The following is a 25,006-nucleotide window of genomic DNA, read 5'->3' as shown; positions in this document are numbered from 1 at the left end:
AGAATTAGCACGAGTACTTTATTAACAAACAGAGTAACAAACATCATGCCTGCATCCTGGCATTTCACCTTTGCTGACCTTGACAGGAAGCAAACCTCTGACCTTAACAGGAAGCAAACCTCTGACCTTAGCAGCAGCATTGGCTACAGCACCACCTGGTGGATAACCTTAATCATAACATCCCAGATTACTATACCCACCTCCTTTCCTTTCTGCCTATCCTTCCAAAATGTCAAATACCTCTGAATATTCAGTTCCCAGCCTTGGTCACCTTGCAACCACGTCTCTGTAATATCTATCAGATCATACCCATTTATTTCTATTTGTGCCATCAACTCATCTATCTTGTTACAAATGCTGTGTGCATTCAGATAAAGAGCTTTTAATTTTATCTTTATACCATTTGTATGATTCCCCTGCATCTTTGAGTCTTTAGTAAGCCTGCCAGTGAAAGGGCTCATGTCAGTTTTGAATTGCTCCAGCAAAGACAAAAGGGGCAAAATGGCCTTCTTTTGTGCTGTAAATTTCTATGGTTCTATACCTATACCTTATCAGCTTACTTTCAACAACAGTTAAATCTAATGACCTTTAAACATCACTGTGTCCAGAGCAAGCTATGTGACTCAGATTGGGGTATCATCTTGCCTTATAAAATCGAGCAGATCATGGTTTTCCACAATTGCTGTTTATATTTGCACATCTGTAGTAGTCGCACCTTGTGTTGTTTCCATAACGAAAGACATTTTTATGTGGACAGGTCATTAGCCTGACTCAGAACCCCCTACTAAGAGGACCCTACTGTCTCTTGTCTGGCTCCTACCTTTTGACCTGTGTGGCTTGGGTGACTCTACCAAAAGTTACTCCTGCCAGCATTGCACTCAGGGTCACAGCTCACAGGAGCAGGCAAGCCTTCCCACCATATCAAGGTGCAATCCCTATGGAAGGACAGAATCTAGGATGAAATTTCAGTGCAGTGATGGAGTACTGCACTGTCAGAGGTGCTGTCTTTCAGATGAAAGACAGCAAAGTCCCATCTGCCCCCTCAGGCAAATCTAAAAGATCCCATGGCACTTTTTTTTTTTTTTTAAAAAGCAGGCAGTTTTCCTAGTGACCTTGCCAATATTTATCACTAACCAACATTACTACAAAAACTTGCAATTATATAGCACCTTTAGCTTAGTAAATCTAAAACAAATTATCTGGTCATTTATTTTATTGCTGTTTGTGGAAGTTGGCTGCCACGTTCCCTTTATTTCATTTTAATTACACTTCAAAAGTACTTCATTGGCTGTGAACTGCTTTGGGACATCCTGAGCATGTGAAAAGCACTATATAAATGCAAGGCCTTTCTTTCATTCACGAGGAGATATAGATTGAAGAATACCTGAAGAGGGATATAGGATTTAAGGGTTAGAATAGATGCAGTAAACAAGGATTCTTCATTTTGATACATTGATCTATGAAGAGAATAAAACATGAAAATGATGTGTTACAAAATACCATCCGTTTCCATGCCCTCACCTCTCTCTACTGCTGCTGTGCAATTTGCCTGGGCACCCGGTGGCCATCACCTAAAAAAAAAATGATTTAAGGTAAGGCAAGAGGTACAGGGGGGATGTGAGGAAAAACTTTTTTTACGCAGGAGAGTGGTGAGGACCTGGAACTCGCTGCCGACAGAAGTGGTGGAAGCGGAGACACTCAATGTTTTCAAGGGGAGACTGGATAGGCACTTGAGGGAAATAAACTTGCAGGGCTACAAGGATAGAGCGGGGGAATGGGACTGACTGGATTGCTCTACACAGAGAGCTGGCATGGACTCGATGGACCGAATGGCCTCCTTCTGTGCCGTTATGACTTGCATTTAGATAGCGCCTTTCACAGCCTCTGGACACCCCAAAGCGCTTTACAGTCAATGAAGTACTTCTGAAGTGTAGTCACTGTTGTATGAAACGTGGCAGCCAATTTGCACACAGCAAGCAATGTGATAATGACCAGATAATCTGTTTTAAATGATGTTGATTGACGGATAACTATTGGCCAGGACACGGGGATAACTCCCCTGCTCTTCTCCAAAATAGTGCCATGCCATGGGATCTTTTATGTCCACCTGAGAGAGCAGACGGGAGCTGGGTAAAAAGCACTTCTTTCCTACCTCAACCGAACCTCCACTCCGCCATCTGCGAACCTCTGGTTGTGGTCGTTTTCTTCTCTGACAGTGGAGAATTTGTGCCAATATTGAGCCGTGGAAAGAGTGCACCTCCCCTTTAAGCGGTGCAGAGAGCCTTTAATAAATCGCGGGAGCCCCGCCCTCCCAATGGGCGCGTCACCAAGCCCACAAGACGCCTCGGACTGAATTGAGCTTTGCCTTGTTGCGTTCTCTGCACTAACTTTTATCCGTGTTCACAGGGACGGTGCCAGGATGTGTTCGGAGTCGGAAGAGGAGAAGTTGCAGCTGGTGTGCTGCGGGATCAAGACCTTCGCCGATTTCCCCAAACAGGGCATCTTGTTCCGGTGAGTTTCTCTGCTGCCGCCGCCGCCGCCGCCGCCTCCTCTCTCTCTCGGTGACTGGGGCCGTGCGCCGTGTCCCTGGCTTTAGAGTGCCATTGTCCAAAGACCTTCAATGCTTGCGACTTTTGATCATCAGCATTAAACAGCATCAGCTCGGGCAACATCGGCACTTGCTGCAGCAACGTGGTGGGGATTTATTGTGTAATACTTGGAGGGGGACGTGCAATTTCCCAACCCTCGGATTGGCTCATTGTGAAACTGATCCTCTGTAGGGCAGAGTTATTAGGAAAAACAGACGGGCTTCCTTTGATCCTCCCCGCCCGATTTCCCTGGCAAGCAATTGGGTCCAAGCGGTCTAAGAGGAAAATCTGGCCTTTAAGACAAAGAAACGCGAAGTCAGTAATCTGGCCACATGTCCAGCTGCAGTGAAAGGGTTTGCTAGGGTAGACATAGAGATGTTTCTACACGTGGGGGGAGACCAAAACTGGGGGCCATGAATATAAGATCATCACTAATAATCCAATAGGGAATTCAAGAGCAACTTTTTTACGCAGAGAGTGGTTAAAATGTGAAACTCGCTACTACGAGGAGGAGTTGAGGCGAATAACAGATGTATTTAAGGGGAAGTTGAATGGCCTGTTTCTGTGCTCACGTGTACTTTAGCAGGCTGTGCTATTTATCTACCTCTGTAAGCATTAAACATATTGGCCCGGATACTCCGATCTCTACGGGTGTGTACGCGCTGTGTCCAATGGTGTACCACAGGGATCGGTGCTGGGTCCTTTGCTGTTTGTAGTGTACATTAATGATTTAGATATGAGTGTAGGAGGTATGATCAGTAAGTTTGCAGATGAAACAAAAATTGGTGGAGTGGTAAATAACGAGGAGGGAAGCCTCAGGCTACAGGACAATATAGACAGGTTGGTCAGATGGGCAGAACAGTGGCAAATGGAATTTAACCCTGAAAAGTGTGAGGTGATGCATTTTGGGAGGACTAACAAGGCAAGGGAATTCACAATGAATGGTAGGACCCTAGGATCAGAGGGACCTTGGTGTGCATGTACATAGATCCCTAAAGGCAGCAGGACCGGTAGATAAGGTGGTTAAAAAGGCATGTGGGATGCTTGCCTTCATTAACCGAGGCATAGAATATAAGAGTAGGGAGGTTATAATGGGGCTGTACAAAACGCTAGTTAGGCCACAGCTGGAATACTGTGTGCAGTTCTGGTCGCCAAAGGATGTGATTGCATTGGAGAGGGTGCAGAGGAGATTCACCAGGATGTTACCTGGGCTGGAGCGCTTCAGCTATGAAGAGAGACTGGACAGACTGGGGTTGTTTTCCTTCGAGCAGAGAAGGCTGAGGGGGGACCTGGTTGAGGTGTACAAAATTATGAGGGGCATAGATAGATAGAAAGGAACTTTTCCCCTTAGTAGAGGGGTCAATAACCAGGGGGCATAGTTTCAAGGTAAGGGGCAGGAGGTTTAGAGGGGATTTGAGGAAAAACTTTTTCACCCAGAGGGTGGTTGGAATCTGGAACTCACTGCCTGAAAGGGTGGTAGAGGCAGGAACCCTCACAACATTCAAGAAGCATTTAGATGAGCACTTGAAATGCCATAGCATACAAGGCTACGGACCAAGTGCTGGAAGATGGGATTAGAATAGACAGGGCTTGATGGCCGGCACGGACACGATGGGCCGAAGGGCCTCTTTCTTATTTTGTAACTCTATGCCTGAAACCGGCACTTGTGCGGCCCCTACGGGCGCATATACACCCGTAGGGGTCGCAAAATCCGGCCCATTTAATGCAAGTTACTGTACTGTTAAGTAACATTTTCAGTTATTAATCTGAGCCTCGCTGTTTCCTTCCAAAACCCTTATATTTTGTTCCATCTGTAACTCTCATCCAACTCTTGTTTTGCATCAGTTCCTTTTGAAAAGCTTTGAAGCTAGTCTGTTGGGAATAAATCGTTTATACCCTACATTACAACAGTGACACTTCAAAAGTAATTGATTGGCTGTGAATTGCTTTGGGATGCTCCAAGGTCATGAAAGGTGCTAAATAAATGCAAGTTTTTTTTCTATTCAACATTAGTACAAATTAAAGATCATTGGATCTAATGCACAAGCGCCAGTAATTTCTGCAGGCGATCTCCCAGTCACCCTTGTAACTTTGGTGGTAGATCAGTGGAAACCCTGGAGAAATGACAAAAATTATAATTGGGGAACATTGAACATTGCATGTTTGAAACAGAAATTCTGTCAAATACAAGATGATCTCCTGTGACATTAGTCCCAGCAGTAAGGGTTCGAAGGTCACATGGACTGAAAGACTTGGAATTAGTGCAGTAGTGAAGGGTGAGGAGAATATCAGCCCCTCCAATAGACTGATAAAGTCAAGGCTCATGAGAAAGGCGAGGTAGTTGACAATTGGTGAATATATCATATAAAGTGATCAGCTTTTTTTGGTAAGTTTTAAGAATTCATCAATTATGCATACAATTACTATGTTAAATATTGTTTACAGGAATATAATGGGATGTATATATACATCCGCCTCCGACCTGCAAAATGTCTACGAATTTACTTGGTGGCCCGGGAAGAATGGCGGCTTGCGCTCCTGGGCCTCTCCGGGTCCGTGCGGGCAGAGCCCCGCGTATCCCAGGGGCGCAAGCGGTTCGTAGGCGCTCCTGGGATTACGTGGACCGGCCCAACCAATGGAAGAAGAGAATCCTCATTCATACTTGTGACAGTTCTGTATGTACAGAACTGTCAAAAGTATGAATGGGGATCACCTAAAAAATACACCAACACATTAAATAATTTTTTTTTAATTACATATTTAAAATCAATTAAAATGCCATTTAATTAAATATTTTAAACATTTAATTTTGAGAAAAAAATTTAATGTTTTTACAGGGCTAAAATAAACTTACCTTTTTGAAGAGTATTTTTTAAATTTATAAATGAGTTATCAAATTTCATTTTTCTATTTTTTAAAACTCTTAAACTTAAGCTTTTACCAGGTGTAAGAATTTGATAGTCATTCAGCGGGCGGAAGTTGTGCAAAAAGCGCAACTCTGCACCCGCAGAGGCACTTTTCTTGGATATGTGGATGATCTGTTCAAGAAAATTCTTGACCGATCGCAAGTGCTGGTTTTCAGCGTATGCGCTTTGCCTGCCTGAAATTGACACTTGCGCGGCCCCCACGGGCTCGTACACATCTCGTACACACCCGTGATTAGTCACCCTGTTCCTCATAACTATTCCTCCCGGATTGTGGTCATGAAGCAGCATCACCACTACTGGAAAAGTTTTAAAATTAAAATTAGATTTGCATTTCTTTGGACTTAGAAACGTACGACCCTATTCCCACTAAACTGCTGACCACCCAACTTCCCTTCCTGGCCCCCATGTTAGCTGCTATTGTTAACAGTTTTCTCTCCTTGGGTACTGTCCCCCTCTCCTTCAAATCTGCCGTCATCACTCCCTCAAAAAAGCCCTTGAGCTCTCCATCCTTGCAAACTACTGCCCAACTCCAACCTCCATTTCCTCTCCAGTCCTTTAACGTGCTGTCACCTTCCAAATCCCTGCCTATCTTTCCCGCAACTCCATGTTTGAATCCCTCCAATCAGGTTTCCACTCCTGCCACAGTACCGAAACCGCTCTGATCAAAGTCACAAATGACATCCTATATGGCTGTGACCGTGGTAAACTATCCCTTCTCGACCTGTCTGCATGCAGCCTTTGACACGATTGACCACATGATCCTCCTCCAATGCCTCTCCACCGTCGTCCAGTTGGGTGGGACTGCACTCGCCTGGTTCCATTCTTTATCCAGTCGTAGCCAGAGAATCACCTACAACGGTTTCTCTTCCTGCTCCCACACCGTTGCCTCTAGTATGCCCCAAGGATCTATCCTTGGCCCCTCCTATTTCTCATCTATGTGCTGCCCCTCAGAGACATCATCCAAAAACACTGTCAGGTTCCACATGTACGGTGACAATACCCAGCTATACCTCACCACCACCTCTCTCGACCCCCTCCACTGTCTCTAAATTGTCAGGCAGCTTGTCTGACATCCAGCACTGGATGAGCAGAAATTTCCTCTAACTAAATATTGGGAAGACCGAAGCCATTGTCTTCGGTCCGCACCACAAACTCCATTCCCTAGCCACCGACTCCATCCCTCTCCCTGGCGATTGAGGCTGAACCAGACTGTTTACAATCTTGGCGTCATATTTGACCCCGAGATGAACTTCCAACCATATATCCGTGCCATCACTAAGACTGCCTGTTTCCACTTCCATAACATTGCGCAACTCCGTCCCTGCCTTAGCTCATCTGCTGAAACCCTCCTCCATGCCTTTGTTACCTCTAGACTCGACTATTCCAACGCTCTCCTGGCCAGTCTCCCATCTTCCACCCTCCATAAACTTAAGGTCATCCAAAACTCTGCTGCCTGTATCCTAACTCGCACCAAGTCCCGTTCACCCATCACCCCTCTGCTTGCTGACCTACATTGGCTCCCGGTCTGGCAGCACCTCCATTTTAAAATTCTCATCCTGGTTTTCAAATCCCTCTCTGGCCTCTCCCCTCCCCATCTCTGTAACCTCCTCCAGCCCTACAACCCTCCGAAATATCTGCGCTCCTCCAGTTCTGGCCTCTTGCGCATTCCCCTATTTTAATCGCTCCACCATTGGCGGCCGTGCCTTCAGCTGCCAAGACCCTAAGCTCTGGAGTTCCCTCCCTAAACCTCTCCGCCTTTCTACCTCTTTTTCCTCCTTTTAAGACAGTCTTTAAAACCAACCTCTTTGACCAAGCTTTTGGTCATCTGCCCTAATAGCTCCTTATGTAGCTCAGTGTCAAATTTTGTTTGATAATGCTCTTTTTGAAGCACCTTGGGAAGTTTTACCACGTAAAAGGTGCTATGTAAATGCAAGTTGTTGTAGTATGATGGAGTAGAAAAGACCAGCTAGCCTATTGATCCTGCCCCACACAGTCATGATGCCATAAGCATCATCATTCACAACATGCCCAACCTACCAGCAGTTGTGTCCATGCGTAACTTATATGCAGGACCCCTTAGTCCCACCCCCCCCCCCACCCCCCAACCTATTTAATTGAAATAATCTGTCAATATAAGTGCAGGCTAGTCCCTTCATTATTTTTAAATAGCTCTATCTACGCATAAATGGACCCAGCTTTTTACGCCTATATGGGTAATCTGTTTTAGGCTGGGTATCATTTTTGCAGCCCTCTTCTGAACCTTCTCCAAAGTCTCTGTCAGTTGTCATTGAAAGAAATTCCATGCATTAAGAACAAACCATATCTAGTTAATTAGACCTGCTGGCATTGAAAAATATTTCCTTGTACTTATGCAACATTTTATGTGCAGTGAGCTATTTTTATAGAATTATGCCATGCAGTGCAATGGATATCATACTTGCTATAATGAATCTAGGACTTCAGATAACATTGGTAAGTAATAGAAAGAACTTTTATGTCTTCGTAATGCCCCAAAGCACTTAACAGCTAGTGAACACTTTTATGAAGTGTAGTCACTTTTTAGGTAATTCTCACTAGGACACTTTGGAAATCCACTCAATAAATATATAGTCATAAGCATCTGGCTTTGGAAATCACAGTCTGAAGTTCATAAGTGTTCTACTGCTGTGTTCTTATAATTTTAGCTTAAAGTGCCACAATGACAATTAAACAAAAAGATTGCCGTAATGAAACAGCTGAAATGTAGTTTCTGGTTCCATCTTCCATTTTCTTCATTGCGTCTCTTCTATATTTGTTATTGTGTCTCTTCTATATTTGTTATTTTCACTTTATTTTCTAATGTACCCTATCCCTAAAACATTTACTAATTTTTCTGATTTCTATTTCTCCACCACCACTACTTGAAGAAGCAATCTGGAAGCTGGAAACTCTTCTGGGAATCCAAACAGCACATTTGCACACACATCCCTATGATCCAATTACCGGCAGCTGAGTGCCCAATTAAATAGTGCTTCCAGTGACTCCAAGAGACCAATCCGGCTAGGTTTACCGGTGGGTTGTATGCTGGGTGGGACTTTACGTTAAAGTTGTGTCAGGGTCCTAATGACATCATAGGACCTGGAATTGCAAGCCTGTCTCAGCGGGCACCCCGTCCAACTTTTTTTTAAAAAGTGTGCGGTTAAAATGACGATCAGCAGGAACAAGTCCGTAAGTATTCTGAAGCAATTTTAACAGTGCATCCACCCTGTTCCTGCTGCTGGTGTTCTGTCAGGTTAAGAGATTTATAAAATGCTTGGGAGTCTTCAACATAAGGTGAATAGTCTGTCACCATAGTGAAGCATTTATTGATTTGGCTCAATGGACCAAAATCAAGAAGAAAATTGAAACGTTGTAAAGAAAACCATTGAAAGTACTTAAAATTTATATCATACTTATCGGTCAATCACACCTATGACACTTTCATTTTTCGGTCCATTTCCTATATCCTTTGAAATGTTTCCTTTTCAAATATATATCCATTTTTCTTTTAAAACCTATTATGCATTCTGCGTCCACCTCTGTTTCTAGTAGGGTATTCCTTCTGCATTTAAAAAAAAAACACCTAACCCCTCCCTTTGTTCTTTTGGTGATAAATTTATGCACTCTAGTTAACATTAACCAGTGGGAATCGTAACTTCACGGTGGGATAATGAACATGCATCCTCTGGATTGCTAGTCCAATACTATAGCCACAATGCTACTGAACCCAGCAGTCTTTCTTTATAACTAAAGCCTCTCATCTCTGGTATTATCCGAGTGAATCTTTACTGTATCTTTCCTTTCCATAAGAAAAAGAAAGAAAACAATGGCCCTAATACTGACCCCTGGGGGATATCACTGTTTACATCCCTCCAATTCAAAAACCATGCATCAACCGCTACTTTCTGTTTATTGCCCTTTAGCCAACTCCCTATCCATGCTGCCTGCCACATGCCCTTTAATACTATGCATCTTACATTTATCAATGAGCCTCTGATGCAGAGTTGATCATAACATTTGAAGAAATTAGATAAGCGCAGAGAAAAATATTTAAAGGGTACAGGGAAAGAAAAGAGAAATGCGATTAGAGTTGATAACTCCAATGTGAGCAAGTTCAGGCACAATGGCTAATTGGCCTCCTCCTGTGCTAAAATTTCTATGATTCTAAAAAATCGAACCTTTTGACAAACTTTATATGACAGTATTGTTTTCTGGTGATGTGCTGCTGTGCATAGGCCACATTTTGACTACTAAATCTAGTAGCAGGTGTAGGTCACCACAGGCCTTTCAATGGCCTCCAGCAGCTCTATGGTTAGTTAATAGGTGATCCTAAATTGCAATCCAATATGGAGTCCACACTATTTCCTGGTTTGGTGATTTTAATTAGTAATTGGAATAAATCCACTTTAGAATGTAGATAAAATAATTAAAAAATTAATTTGCTCCCTGAAATAGAGGTTAGTATTCTATAATATCTTTAGTGTTATGTGGAAAGTAGAAGAGTAATAGTTGCCTATTGTCAGTGAATGTAAAGGTAGGCTTTCCTTTAACACATTGTGATGCTGAACTGCTCCTGGGTTTCCAAAATTACTGAAATGTCTCCAAGACTGACTGTAATGCTGCCAATCTCTTTAGCCACCCTTTGTGAAAATGTGTTTTTTTTTATAAATCCTATGGATTGGTATGTACATTTGTACTTAAACAATTTGGAGAAAGGAAACATAATTCCCAAATTCATGGCTGCATCTCCAACTGAATTTCACTCTCTGCTCTGTATGGTCTGCCTGCCACCTAGTAATAAACCCCTTGCATTTCTTGATCCTTGTGCGTGCAATGTCAGCGTGCACAAAAAATACACCACATGAATGCATTGAGAGAGAGAGATGATCAAGTCAGTTAAGTCCAATTTCTATAGGCAAATTTATAACAGCCCTGGAATCTATAAATTGCAGTAAGTGTTTAATCTAGTTAAAGTCTACCTTTTACAATTGATGACAACAGACACTTATTACTCTTCTGCAAAAAGTAAAAATCTGCAGATGCTGGAAACTTGAAACAAAATCAAAAAATGCTGGAAACGCCCAGGGGTCAATTGGTATCTGTGGAAAGAACAGATGAGTTGGCGTTACTGGTGTAGACCCTTTTCAGAACACTTCATTCTGTTATGAAAAAGGGTCTACATCAGAAATATTAACTCGGCTTTTGGCAGATACAAAGGACTAAAAACAGTGGAAGCCCTAGAGGAGTACAGAAAGTGCAGGGGGGTACTTAAAAAAAGAAATTAGGAGAGCGAAGAGGGGGCATGAAAAAACACTGGCGGGCAAAATAAAGGAAAATCCCAAGGTGTTTTATAAGTATATTAAGGGCAAGAGGATAACCAGGGAAAGAGTAGGGCCCATTAGGGACCAAAGTGGCAATGTGTGTGTAGAGCCGGAAGATGTAGGTGAGGTTTTAAATGAATATTTTGCATCTGTGTTCACTATGGAGAAGGACGATGTAGCCATAGAAATCAGGCAGGGGGATTGTGATATACTTGAACAAATTAGCATTGAGAGGGAGGAGGTACTAGCGGTTTTAGCGGAATTAAAAGTGGATAAATCCCCAGGCCCAGACAGGATGTATCCCAGGCTGCTGTGTGAAGCAAGGGAGGAGATTGCAGGGGCTCTGACACAAATTTTCAGAACCTCTCTGGCCACAGGTGAGGTGCCAGAGGACTGGAGGACAGCTAACATAGTACCATTATTCAAGAAGGGTAGTAGGGATAAACCAGGGAATTACAGGCCAGTGAGCCTAACATCAGTGGTAGGGAAATTATTGGAAAAAATTCTGAGGGACAGAATAAGTCTCCACTTGGAGAGGCAACGATTAATCAAGGATGATAGCAAAATACTGCGGATGTTGGAAATCCGAAATAACAACAGAAAATGCTGGAAAAACTCAGCAGGTCAGGCAACATCCGTGGACAGAAATTTGAGTTGACGTTTCGGGTCGAACCCTTCTTCAAAACTGGAAAGAAAAGATAGATTCCGCGGAGGCAGGGCTACGATCGGACAAAAGAATAAAAGAATCAAGGATAGTCAGCATAGCTTTGTCAGGGGGAGACCATGTCTAACCAATTTGATTGAATTTTTCGAGGGGGTGACTAGGTGTGTGGATGAGGGTAGTGCAGTTGATGTAGTCTACATGGACTTCAGTAAGGCTTTTGACAAAGTCCCACATGGGAGACTGGTCAAGAAGGTAAGAGCCCATGGGATCCAGGGCAATTTGGCACATTGGATCCAAAATTGGCTTAGTGGCAGGAGGCAGAGGATGATGGTCGAAGGTTGTTTTTGTGACTGGAAGCCTGTGTCCAGTGGTGTACCGCAGGGATCGGTGCTGGGTCCCTTGCTGTTTGTAGTGTACATTAATGATTTAGATATGAATGTAGGAGGTATGATCAGTAAGTTTGCAGATGACACAAAAATTGGTGGAGTGGTAAATAGCGAGGAGTGAAGCCTCAGGCTACAGGACGATATAGACGGGTTGGTCAGATGGGCAGAACAGTGGCAAATGGAATTTAACCCTGAAAAGTGTGAGGTGATGCATTTTGGGAGGACTAACAAGGCAAGGGAATACACAATGAATGGTAGGACCCTGGGAAGGACAGAGGATCAGAGGGACCTTGGTGTGCATTTACATAGATCCCTGAAGGCAGCAGGACAGGTAGATAAGGTGGTTAAGAAGGCATATGGGATACTTGCCTTCATTAGCCGAGGCATAGAATATAAGAGCAGGAGCTGTATGATGGAGCTGTACAAAACGCTAGCTAGGCCACAGCTGGAATACTGTGTGCAGTTCTGGTCGCCACACTATAGGAAGGATGTGATTGCATTGGAGAGGGTGCAGAGGAGATTCACCAGGATGTTACGTGGGCTGGAGCGTTTCAGCTATGAAGAGAGACTGGACAGGCTGGGGTTGTTTTCCTTAGAGCAGAGAAGGCTGAGGGGGGACCTGATTGAGGTGTACAAAATTATGAGGGGCATAGATAGGGTAGATAGAAAGGAACTTTTTCCCCTTAGTAGAGGGGTCAATAACCAGGGGGCATAGTTTCAAGGTAAGAGGCAGGAGGTTTAGAGCGGATTTGAGGAAAATCTTTTTCACCCAGAGGGTGGTTGGAATCTGGAACTCACTGCCTGAAAGGGTGGTAGAGGCAGGAACCCTCACAACATTCAAGAAGCATTTAGATGAGCACTTGAAACGCCATAGCATACAAGGCTACAGACCAAGTGCTGGAAAATGGGATTAGAATAGATGGGGCTTGATGGCCGGCGCAGACACGATGGGCCGAAGGGCCTTTTTCTGTGCTGTATAACTCAATGGGGGGAAAATTCAGTTGGTTTGCGCCTCCCGTTAGCGCCTTAAGAGGGCGCTAATGGGGCGCAAAGCAACTAGCGCCCGTGCGTGGCGATGTTTGCGCCGCTCACGAAATTAACTAGACATCTTGCAGCGGCGCTAAACACTACTGCCATGATCTCCTGCGCCGGCAGATTGTGATGTCAGTCGAATGTGCAACGCCCCGGTAGCGCCCCAGACTGGATATTGAGTGGCGCCCCCTGCCTTACCGCCTGCCGCTAGCAACAACAGGTTGAGGGGAGCGTTTTGCAGTCAGGAAGGGACTGGGGGAGCGCTATTTAAAGGCGAACGCTTCCTGCCTTTTTTTGTTGGTGACATTTTTGCACCACGCATTCGGAGAGAGAGAGATCTGGAGAGATTAAATGCTGTGTGAAGGAGTTTGGGGTACTGAGCAGCACTTTGAAGATTCATTTTGATTTGCCCTTGTATCGATTTAGAAGAGACTGTGGGGTCTGCACTCTGAGCTCTTTCCCTGGTTCTCTCCATTGTTCTTTCCAGCAGATTTGATGTACAGGTCTCTCCGGCGGAGATTCAAGGCTGCAATGAGCAGGTTGTGGATGGAGAGCAAGATCAACCCTCCCCTTTAAGAACTGGCCGGTGCCATTGTGTTTGTGTTCCATTGCTGACTGACATCACATGAGCTTCGCCAGCACTCTGAGGTAGCGCCTCGCTCCTCGGCCTTTGCGCCTTGAGAGGTGTGCAGCACCTGATTTAGCGCTCCAGTCACCTCCAGGGGCGATAAAAGCCAAGTTTGCAGTCGGAGGCGATAATTAGCGCCAGGCGCTAATCTTTGCGCCCGGCCGATAACTGCGCCCCAAATGGGGTGATACCAAATTTCTCCCCTTATGACTCCATGTTGATCTCCACCGATGTTGACTGACCTGTTGAGTGTTTCCAGCATTTTCTGTTTTACTTATTTTTCTTATCACTCTTCTACTTTGTTGCACTCTTAGTTTATCTCCATATTTTTCAGAGATATCTTCCCTCTTTTGAAAGACCCCAAAGCCTTCAGTGCAGTTATCGACCTATTTGAAGCTCATTTGAGAAAGAAGTTTTCTCAGATTGAATTAGTTGTGGGTAAGTCTGAGAGTTGTATTAAAAGGGGTCTTGCTCTTTAATTGAATCTTTTAGCAGAGGAGGGCTTGGAGCGAGCCTTCAGGAGTGTGGGACGAAGATGGCTGAAGGTTCAGCCTTCACTCTCTCCTCGTAATGCTGTTATTCCATAGGCTATAGTTCTTCACACATGTGGCTATTTCAAAAGTTGAACTTTGGATAGTGAGTGTCATTAGACTCTTTGACAGGCAGTGCAAAGGCAGGTTACTCCAGTGGATTAAAGCACCATCCAGTAGCTTAAGCATTACCAGAATGCCTGGTCTGTGTTGAGTTAATTGATCTCCTCACCCTTCAGCTAGCGAGGGAAAAATCTGCCAGAGCTTCCATTTCTGATCACTATCCAATGGCCTGTGGTGCAGGGTGAGGATAGATCTGGGATAGCACAATCATATAGCCTGCTAATAGTCATTACTTTGAAATGCTTTTAAAATTGTCACTTGAGTGAGGTACTGGAGCCTTGTCAGCATCTGTGAAACTATATCCCAGCAAGAGTTATTGCCATCAGGTAAGGGGAGGGAGATTTTTTTTTTTAATTGTGGAGGCAAAAATCTTAGAGGAAGAAGTAGAAAGGCTAATTAAAGTGACAGTTCAAAAAAACATGTTAATTTATACAGGTAAAAACTTGAGAAAGAAGAAACTAAGGATAATATTCATTATAAGAAAATCTTGGGTACGGTGACAATATAACCCCCAAGAGCAGTATGGAATATGCAATAGCAGAAGCTTAGTTTGTCACCTGCATTTCCAAATCACTCCCACCTTCTGTGAATTTGTATAGAAGTGTTGTTTGTCGCCCTTATCATCCATAAAAGATGAAATCTGTCCTCAATGAAACTGCAGGAATTTTTATATGTAGTGGTTTACTGGGAAATAACACTGTTGTATATATTACAAGCTGCTGAATTCCTAGGGACGGTAATTCTATTTTTGTGTTCACAGGGTTAGATGCCCGTGGATTCCTATTTGGCCCAATTCTGGCACAAAGATTTGGAATTGGTTTTGTGCCGCTTCGAAAGAAAGGGAAGCTGCCAGGGCCAATCTTGAGTGCAAGCTATGATCTAGAATACGGAGTGGTAATTTTTAATGTATAATCCTGCATTTAAAAAGTGAAATATTGTAGCCTGGTAATATAAAAGTGTCAGAATGCCACCATACTTGTTTTCTCTTTATTTTTGTAGGCTGAAGTTGAGCTACAATCTGATAGTGTACAAGCAAAGCAGAAAGTTGTCATTATTGATGATTTACTTGCAACTGGAGGTACGGGATGTGTGGTTAACTTTGTTTATTACATTTATACACAGAAATGTGGGCCCAGAATTTGCTGGAGCGGGGCACCTGAGCACTGAGTTGGATTTTTTTGCACGGCTAACAGCAAAGTGGCGCAAATTGTCCAGCAATTTCCTCGCCACAAATTGCTGGGTTATTTACACACTAATAACGGTGTGCGCTTTAACCTGCCGTTATTTTGCCAGCAAAATCTGTGCCATTATGTTTACTACATACTGTGGAAAGACCACAGTACAGCAATGTTACCATACCAGTCCTGGGATGCTGTGCATTTTTGATAGTTTAAAGCAAAAGTATAAAAGTTTGTTCAAATTCTTGAATGGGTACAAAGTTATGAAAATTTATTTTAAAAAGACAAATAATTGAATCCTATTGTGTTATATTTTTGTCTTTGGTGCAGGTACTATGGCGGCCGCCTGTGACTTGCTGAAGAAAGTGGGGGCTGATATTCTTGAGTGTTTAGTAGTGGTTGAATTGAAGGAACTGAATGGTGTAAAGAAACTGAATTCTGTGCCTTTGCACTCACTGGTGCAGTACTAAACAACTGTGTCTTTCTGAATCAGAACTGCACATGCACGATTTCACATTTAATTCAATCATCGTCATGCAGGTCTACCCTTCTTCATAGGGACTGACTCAAAATTATTTGCCATTTTTTAGTATTTGGCCATTTAAGCCATATCTGATTAAAACAGCAAAAAAAATCCTCTGATCCATGTTTGATTACTTTAGCTAGTAATCGTGTAGAATTATGTCTACTAACCCACACCCTTGCACTTGTATATCAGTTGGTGTTTAATATTATTTACAAAGAAAATTAAAACTAGTTAAAGGATGGAATAATTTCAAATTAAATTACCTAGCTTTAAAAAATCTAATTTTATCCAGCTTAAAACCAGATTTTAAACATACATGAAACATAAACTGTTCACTGAAAAATTGGAGTCTAGAAAGAAAATAGAGAAGTCACTTGGAATACTTGTGTGATTTCTTTTTTAAGAAAACAACTTTTTTTTCACATTTTTATGCAGTTCTCACTTTTCCCAAAGGCATTGATTCCTTTGTGGGTTGACGTACCATGGGTGCTGGTGCTGGGTTGTCCTCTGGTACCTGATCCAAGAGACCATGAATTCTCATGAGACTCAACAGTGAGTGCGAGCAGATCATTTGACCATGAGGAGCATTGCAGTCAAGAATTATCGTGGATGATTTTTAAAAATTCCCTCCGCAACCCTGGATGCTGAGGCCAATTGTAGCACCCATACCCCTGCTCTGGCTGAGGATCATTTGAGGGCTTAGCGCAGATTGGTGTTTGAGTTTGAGATATTCCTGGTCTGTGTGGTTCTGCTACTCCCTGAATAAGCCATTGAGGAGACCCAGAAGACATTTTTTTATTTGACCAGGCTACCTCTGTGTCTTGTGCACCAGTTTTCAGTGGCCTGATCTTGGTATCTGTTTTGATCTCCCAGACACCAAACTGACTGACTGACTGCCAGACACCAAACTGACTGCAAGGATAGAATAAGCCTACCATGGTGTTGATCCAGTACAATGTGGCTCCTGATAAATACTTGAACCACATGGAATTTGATTGCAGGCGTCATTTGGAGTAATTTTGATTAGGTGTATGTGTCTACCATTTTTAAGGCAATAAATATAGTTTGACAAAAAAAATGCCAAAAATAAACAAATGGAATTCATTGAAAAAAATAGGGATTTTGAGTAGTTTGAGAGAGCTCATATTGCAGAAGGATGGAGGCAATCGTGTATATTTTAACTTTTTTTGAGCAACCAATCAGGCCTGCCATTCCTGTGACAGACGCCCACTATTTTGAGGCACGGGCTGCGGGTACCAAATGGCCATCTTGAGGCAGCGTGCCAGTTTTGAGCCAGAGCAATATTGGTTGGCTGGGACTTTGGCAAGTCTGGACTGGCAGCAGCCCACAGTATTTGTATGGCGCACTCCTTCCAGCTCCACAAAAACATAAGTGTAAAATAAAATGTTTGTGACTGTTTCCTGGACCTAAGCTCCATCACTGGGGCCAATTTTCAGCGGTAGTGAAATGACTGCACATTATTCACCTGTCCTTTCCATTGAAGCGGCGTGCCTGACGAGCAGCCAATCCACTAACGCCAGTTTTCCGCCACCGGCAAAAGTGAAAATGACCACCGTCATGAATCTTATCATGACTCATGAAGTAACACTGGGCGGCCAGCTGGTGGCGCCATCCAAGGAGTATAAATAATCGGGCGTGGGCCCAGCTTGCTCAGGATGTTTCTGTAACCAGGAACTAGTGATGTAACTAGAAATCTCATGGTTTTGAAACAGTTGATTTAAAGCCTTGTTTTATACTCAAACCAAGCGCTCAGTCGTCTTTTTACATCAATCACTACTACATTTTATTTCACTGAATATTACAGGAGATAACACAACATATATAAATCCTACAACAACATTCTATCTAGTTCCCTTCTGAATCTGTCACCTGACCTAGACTGCATTGTACAAGGGCGGCAACTTATTATACATGTTCTCAGCTGACTGTTAGAAGATGATCATTCTAAATTTGTTTAGTGAGTGAATGGTATAGTACTCTAATGTTACGATATTGGACTAGTACTCTATAGAGGTCATAAGTTCAAATCCCACCATGGCAAATCTAGTAATTAGCAGAAAATGATGATGCAATCTGATGGATTGTTGTAAAAACCCACTGGTTCACCAGTATCCTTCTAGGCATCCCTACCTGGTCTCCAGTCCCGCACTGTATCAAATAAATACTGCTTTGCCAGTAGACCTACATTCCAAGAGCAAATTTTAAAAACTCTTAATTTCAAATTCAGGTCTTCTTGCCCTATATTCTTAGAGTAGCTTCTACTTTAAGTCAAATTATATTTACTAAATCTAATTACCAATTACTTAAATAGAATTTTACCACCTCTCTAGAAGAGAGAACCAGACTAGCCATATCAAGAGCAGGGCAGTGACCGTGTACTTTGCAATGTGACGCTCACCTCCTGACTTCTCAAATCCTCTTGTTTCCTACATTACAACAGTGACTAAACTTCAAAAGTACTTCATTGGCTGTAAACCGGATTGGGATGCCCTGAGGTCGTGAAAGGCGTTAGGAAAAAAAGTTTTTTTCTTTTTCTCTCCACTATCTACAAGGCTCAAGTCAGGATTGTGATTGAAGACTCACCACTCACCTGGATGGCTGCAGCCACACTAACGCCATTTGCTTGACCAATATCCAGTGTTGCCTTTAAGCCGCGCAGCTGTGTGAAGCTCCCGCGCAGCCGGCTCACAGGCTTTTAAATGCAAAAACTGCGTATGTGCGGATATTTGAATGGGCCGCACAGCCCCCCCAAAAAATTAGGAGGAACATTGCTAGCATCCCAGCCATAAATGCAGTGCACTGTGGCTGCAGCATGTAATATCTACAGCCCACACGCAGCAACTTTTCAAGCTTATTTCAATAGCCCTTCCCAGCCCTGCTACCTCTGAGAAAACGACAACAGCAGCATAATGGGAACACCATGGGCTCAATTTTAATGGAGGAGTCGGGTTGCCTGGTGTGTGGGCTTCTGTCCTGCTGCCTGTTTCAGCTGCTCCCGATTTCCCATTTTGGCTCAATTGGACCAATTAGTCCCGTCGTGCGCGCTGCCTGCTGCAATGAGTTGGAGCGGGTCTGTTGGTCTGCACTGATGAGGTCTCTGCTGCACTTGTTTTTAAGGGCTCCATGTAGCCTCAGCCTCTCATTACTCGCTGCTGCTGCTGCTGGAAAGGGCCAGGATCACCAGGAGTGCTGCCACAGGCAAGAAGGCTGCGCTTAGATTCAATGATGACTCTCTGCAAGCGCTTGTAGAGGGAGTAAGAGGTCGCAGGGACATTCTGTCCCCTGCCGATGGCCACAGGAGGCCTCCTGAACAGACGAAGGCAGCCTGGCTGGAGATAGCTAAGGAGGTCAGCACAAGGTCGCTGTGTGGACGCACCTGGCTCCAGATCCACAAATGCTTCAATGATCTTGTCTGAACATCAAAAGTGAATTTCACATCACACTTCCCTTCACTCTGCTTCCCTTCTCTCCTCATCACCAGCACTCTGCATTGTCAGCCTGCTCCTCCACATCCTACCTTACCCTTACTTCCCGTACACCCTTACCTTTCTATCTATCTCTGTGTACTGAATCACTTCACCATCCTGCTATGCAGCCCTCACACTCGCTCTCACTGTTACGCAATGACAACAAATAACAACGCACAGGGAGGCAGCTTCCTCTTGGCACCTCACTCCATCCTGGCCTCCCTCTAAAATTCTACCTTATGGATTCTTCACACTCACTCCATCACTCGCTGAAAGTCCACTTGTGTCCCTCCTTGCAGAAAAAGATAGCCCATAATAAGAGGGAGAGAGCCAAGACAGGAGGAGGCACACCATCACTCGCCACATTAACTCACGCTGAGGAGGCTGCTTGCGACATCATGGGAGGTGGCGAGGAGCTGGAAGTGGGGGACGGAGAGACGGGTACACTGGAGGAAGCTGGTGACAGAATGCATTTTCATCCCTCGCATTTACAATTCATGATTGACTGCAATGGCATATGTTGCTCATAGAGATTGACTTCTGATCGCCTGCACAATAGGATGTGTCTGCTACCTCCAAATCTGATGTCTAACTCATGCCTTTACATTCCCACAGGACCATCGAGAGCCCCCCTCCCCACTGTCCAGGAGGAAGAGCCAGACGAATCCTCAGAGGGAAGTGGCGGTAGGGATTGTGGATGCATTGGTAATAGTCTTCCAAAACTCCCTGGACTCAGCAAAGGTCCCGGCAGACTGGAAAACTGCTAATGTAACACCCTTATTTAAAAAGGGCAGTAGACAGAAGGCTGGAAACTATAGACCAGTTAGCCTAACATCTGTGGTAGGTAAAATTTTGGAGTCCATTATTAAGGAGACAGTAACAGGACATTTGGATAATCATAATTTAATAAGACAAAGTCAGCATGGTTTTATGAAGGGGAAGTCATGTTTGACAAATTTGCTGGAGTTCTTTGAGGAAGTAACATATAGGGTGGATAAAGGGGAACCAGTGGACGTAGTGTATTTAGACTTCCAAAAGGCATTTGACAAGGTGCCACACAAAAGATTATTGCTTAAGATAAAAAATCACGGGATTGGAGGTAATATTCTGGCATGGATAGAGGATTGGCTATCTAACAGAAGGCAGAGAGTTGGGATAAATGGTTCATTCTCAGACTGGCAATCAGTAACCAGTGGTGTTCCGCAGGGGTCAGTGCTGGGTCCCCAACTCTTTACAATCTATATTAACGATTTGGAGGAGGGGACCGAGTGTAACACATCAAAGTTTGCAGATGATACTAAGATGGGAGGGAAAGTAGTGAGTGAGGAGGACATAAAAAACCTGCAAGGGGACATAGGCTAAGTAAGTGGGCAGAGATTTGGCAGATGGAATACAATACTGGAAAGTGTGAGGTTATGCACTTTGGCAGGAAAAATAGTAGAGCAAGTTATTATCTTAATGGCAAGAAACTGGAAAGTACTGAAGTACAAAGGGATCTGGGGGTCCTGGTGCACGAAACTCAAAAGGTTAGTATGCAGGTGCAGCAAGTGATTAAGAAGGCCAATGGAATGTTGGCTTTCATTGCTAGGGGGATAGAATATAAAAATAGGGAGGTATTGCTTCAGTTGTACAAGGTATTGGTGAGACCGCACCTGGAATACTGCATACAGTTTTGGTGTCCATACTTAAGAAAGGACATACTTGCTCTCGAGTCAGTACAAAGAAGGTTCACTCGGTTGATCCCGGGGATGAGGGGATGGACATATGAGGAGAGGTAGAGTAGATTGGGACTCTACTCATTGGAGTTCAGAAGAATGAGAGGCGATCTTATTGAAACATATAAGATTATGAAGGGGTTGGATCGGGTGGATGCAGGGAGGATGTTCCAGATGATGGGTGAAACTAGAACTAGGGGGCATAGTCTTAGAATAAGGGGCTGCTCTTTCAAAACTGAGATGAGGAATTACTTCACTCAGAGGGTGGTAGGTCCATGGAATATGCTGCCCCAAAAAGCTGTCGAAGCTACATCATTACATAAATTTAAAACAGAAATAGACAGTTTCCTAGAAGAAAAGGGAATTAAGGGTTACGGGGAGCGGGCAGGAATTTGGACATGAGTCTAGGTTCGGATCGGTCATGGCCCTGTGGGTAGCGGAGCGGGCCCAGGGGCCGTGTAGCCTGATCCTGCTCCTGTTTCGTGTGTCTAATTCTGTTAGATTCAGGAGATAGTCCTGTCATAGTGGATTGGCGGTTAGGATCAGATCAGCCATGATCTTATTGAATGGCGGAGCAGGCTCGAGGGGCCAATTGGCCTACTCCTGCTCCTATTTCTTATGTTCTTATGTAGGAACCCGGAGCCTCTGAGGAAGCAGCGTCACCAGGACTCCGCACACCCAGCACCAGCGCGGGGGGTCCTTCGCGACATAGCGTAATGTTGTCACCTGGTGCATCACAGCTCACAAGTGAACATCAGCGGATGCTGGAGACAGCAACAGCAGTGGAGAGTCCTCGTCGGAAGTCACAGGACTCTCCTAGCTCAGCTCAGCTGCATGTAGACGCTGTACCTCTGGGGCCATCCAGAAAGAGCGGTGCTGGAACTCCAGGAACAAGTGCAGGAGTCTCTGACAGGGTTTGCATCCAGGGTAACTGCGAGTGTGGAGAGAATGGAGGAGTCCATCTCTAACATGAGCATTGCCTTTGTGGAGGCAATGGCGCATGAAAGTGCCGCCATGGAGAGGGTAGCAACCTCCTTGAAGGACATAAGTCGCCAGACACACGAGAACATGGTGACTCTTCTAAATATATGGTCTACTATGGAGGATAGATGGGCATCTATTAAGCAGAGACAGCAGAGGTACATGGACATCCCCGTTATGAGGACTATCAGTACTGAGACGAGTCCTCATGGCCCCTCTGAGGTGCAGCAGGTTGCTCTCCAGCCACTTGCTAGCAGTGAAGTGTGGGTGACCCATGAGAGGGATGTTGGTGGCAGACAACATGGAAGTGTGGGCTCCTCTCCAAGTGCTCACACTCCCATGCCACTGCGGAGCCCTCAGTCAGAGCCCCAGGTTCCTCACCCAACTGAGATGGCCATCTCAGCCCCTGCACAGCCACAGAAAGAGCAGACTGTGGAGGAGCCCTCACAGGCTCCCAAACCCAGAGGACGCCCGCCAAAGGTGTCTAAGCAGGTGCAGCACTAAAGTGAGCAAGATGCCTCTACATCTGCTGAAGCCACAGGGGAAGCATCACGTAGGAGCACGCGTAAGAGGAAGTTAAAGCACAAATAGTCACAAGGGTAGTCACTTGGGTGTTTTATACTGTTAAATATCGAGTGTCATCCTTTTGTGATGTAATTAAACAAAAGTGATGGCAAAGGGTTGAGGTTCTGGCCTATGTGTTCTCGGAAATAGAAGTTCAAGAGTGAGGGCTCAAGGCTAATTCCATTTATAATGATGGTGGTGAGAGTGAGCGGAAACCACCGTTTATTGGACAGCTGATGTATGAAGTTTTGAGAATGTCGGCCTTATATTAATCTCCATCTGCCAGCCACCTGTGTTTGAAGCATAAGCTTACGCGAATCTGGCATGGATGAGTGCTTCCCTTGCCAGATGGCCAGCAATGTGGTCGCGTGCGGCTGCATTGGCCACATCCGGCCTTGCAATGCGTGGCTCCCCGTCCTCCTCCTCGTTCTCATCCTCTTCCTCTTGTGTGTGTGCTGAGCCACTTGTTCGTCCGGCAGCACTAAGCCGCGCTGCTATGCGATGTTGTGCAGGGCACAGCAGACCACGATGATTCTGGACACCGTGGCTGGTGCATACTGCAGGGCTCCACCTGGCATCGGAAGCGCATTTTGAGCAAGCCGATGGTTTGCTCGATGATGCTTCTGTTGGATAAGTGACTCAGATTGTAGTGATCCTCAGCCTTGTTTGTTGGCCTCCTCATCGGTGTCATAAGCCACTTTTTCAGGGGATAGCCCTTGTCACCAAGTAGCCATCCGGAAAGTTGGGTTGGCGGATGGAAGAACTGAGGCACAGTAGACTGACGCAGGATGAAGGAGTCATGGCAACTGCCAGGGTACTTAGCGTAAACATGCAGGATGATCTTCCTGTGGTTACACGCCAGCTGGACGTTCAGGGAGTGGAATTCCTTGCGGTTGACAAATACAGCTGGGTTGTGATAGGGGGCCCTAATGGTTACATGTGTGCAGTCAATGACGCCCTGCACCATTGGCAAGCCTGCCATATTGGCAAAGCACACGCGGTCACACTTGGGCCATCCATGGAGAAGTGGATGTAATTATGCGCCTTTGCAAAGAGGGCATCGGTAACCTGCGTGATGCAAGTGTGTGCGGCTGACTGGGAGATGCCGCCGACGTCTGCAGCTGATCCCTGGAAGGAGCCCGAAGCAAAGAAGTTGAGTGTGGTGGTGACTTTGACAGCCACTGGTAAGGCGTGCACCCGCTCCTCTGGGCTGCAGGTGTTGGTGCAGCATTGCGCAGATCTCGGCAACTACGCCTCTCGAAAGCCTCAGCCTCCTTTGGCACTGCTGCTCAGTCATGCTGAGGAAGCTGATCCTCTGCCTGTAAACCCTGTGTTGGGGGTAGCTCCTGCGGCGAGGTGTAGCCCTGCGCTGACGCCCTCCGCCCTGTGCAGGATCAGGTGGGTGAGGAGGAGGTTGGTGCTCCTGGTGCTGCTGTTGTGGCCAACAAATCATGACCTCGAGAAACCCGACTCATTGCAGCTGGCGTGTTTCTTGGAAGATGGGAAACAGGAGCCAAAATTGGAATCGCAGATTAAAATAGGATTAGCAAGGCAATTAACAGGCTCTTAACTGCCTGTCCTGCCATTTGGTGTCGGGTCAGTTCGGGAACGGCTTTCCCGACACTTACGAAATTAGCTTGGAGGCGGGTTCGCAGCCAACCGGCAATTTTTCCGATTTTCACTGCCAACCTGCCTCCAAACCCGCCCTCTGAGGTCCATTAAAATCGAGCCTCATTACTTTCAAGTTCCCCTCCAAGCCAATACCCTACTGACTTGGACTTATACCACTATCCCTTCCTTGTTGTTGGATCAAAATCCTGCAATTCCCTACTTAACACCATTGTGGGAGTGTGGTAAACCACTGTTTGTATTCCACTGTGTACATGCCTGTACATGTCTCGGCTGACTCCTCCCACGAGTCCAGGTATAAAAGTGACTGCTCCACAGTCCCTCTGTATTCTGGACCGGTCGACCACTCGAGGCACACCTTCATTCTCTTGTTAATAAAAGCCTGTTAATTACTCGCTTAATCTCAGTCTTTTGAGTTATTGATAGCGCATCAATTTTATTAACAAGATTTTTATAATGGAGAAGATCCTCACACCAGCATGCCTGGACTTAGATCATCGGGAGGTGGACTCATCCACCAAGTTTACTCACTGGCTTAGGTGTTTTGAAAAATTTCTGATCGCCTCCGCTGAAACGGTCAAATCGGACGAGGACAAACTGGACGTCCTGACCTCCAAAGTGAACCACCGAGTGTACTCGGTCATCCAGGACGCGACCTCGTACGCGGATGCTATCAAGCTCCTCAAGGACCAGTACATGCGCCCAGTG

The 25,006-nt window shown here is 45.0% G+C and overlaps 1 protein-coding gene across 1 annotated transcript; it reads left to right on the top strand.

The window, feature by feature from the left end:
- The first annotated feature begins 2,419 nt into the window (after positions 1–2,419).
- On the top strand, positions 2,420–16,031 carry aprt (adenine phosphoribosyltransferase). Its single transcript, XM_085991691.1, has 5 exons — positions 2,420–2,511; positions 13,899–14,002; positions 14,978–15,111; positions 15,217–15,295; positions 15,726–16,031. The coding sequence occupies exons 1-5, from the start codon at positions 2,420–2,422 to the stop codon at positions 15,863–15,865; spliced, it is 549 nt and encodes a 182-aa protein (XP_085847817.1). The 3' UTR covers positions 15,866–16,031.
- Positions 16,032–25,006: the final 8,975 nt, after the last annotated feature.

This window comes from Somniosus microcephalus, chromosome 6 (assembly GCF_052327205.1).
Source record: "Somniosus microcephalus isolate GS21.2 chromosome 6, FLI_Smic_1.0, whole genome shotgun sequence".
Lineage (NCBI taxonomy): Eukaryota > Metazoa > Chordata > Chondrichthyes > Squaliformes > Somniosidae > Somniosus > Somniosus microcephalus.
This window is presented reverse-complemented; position numbering and strand designations above follow the sequence as displayed.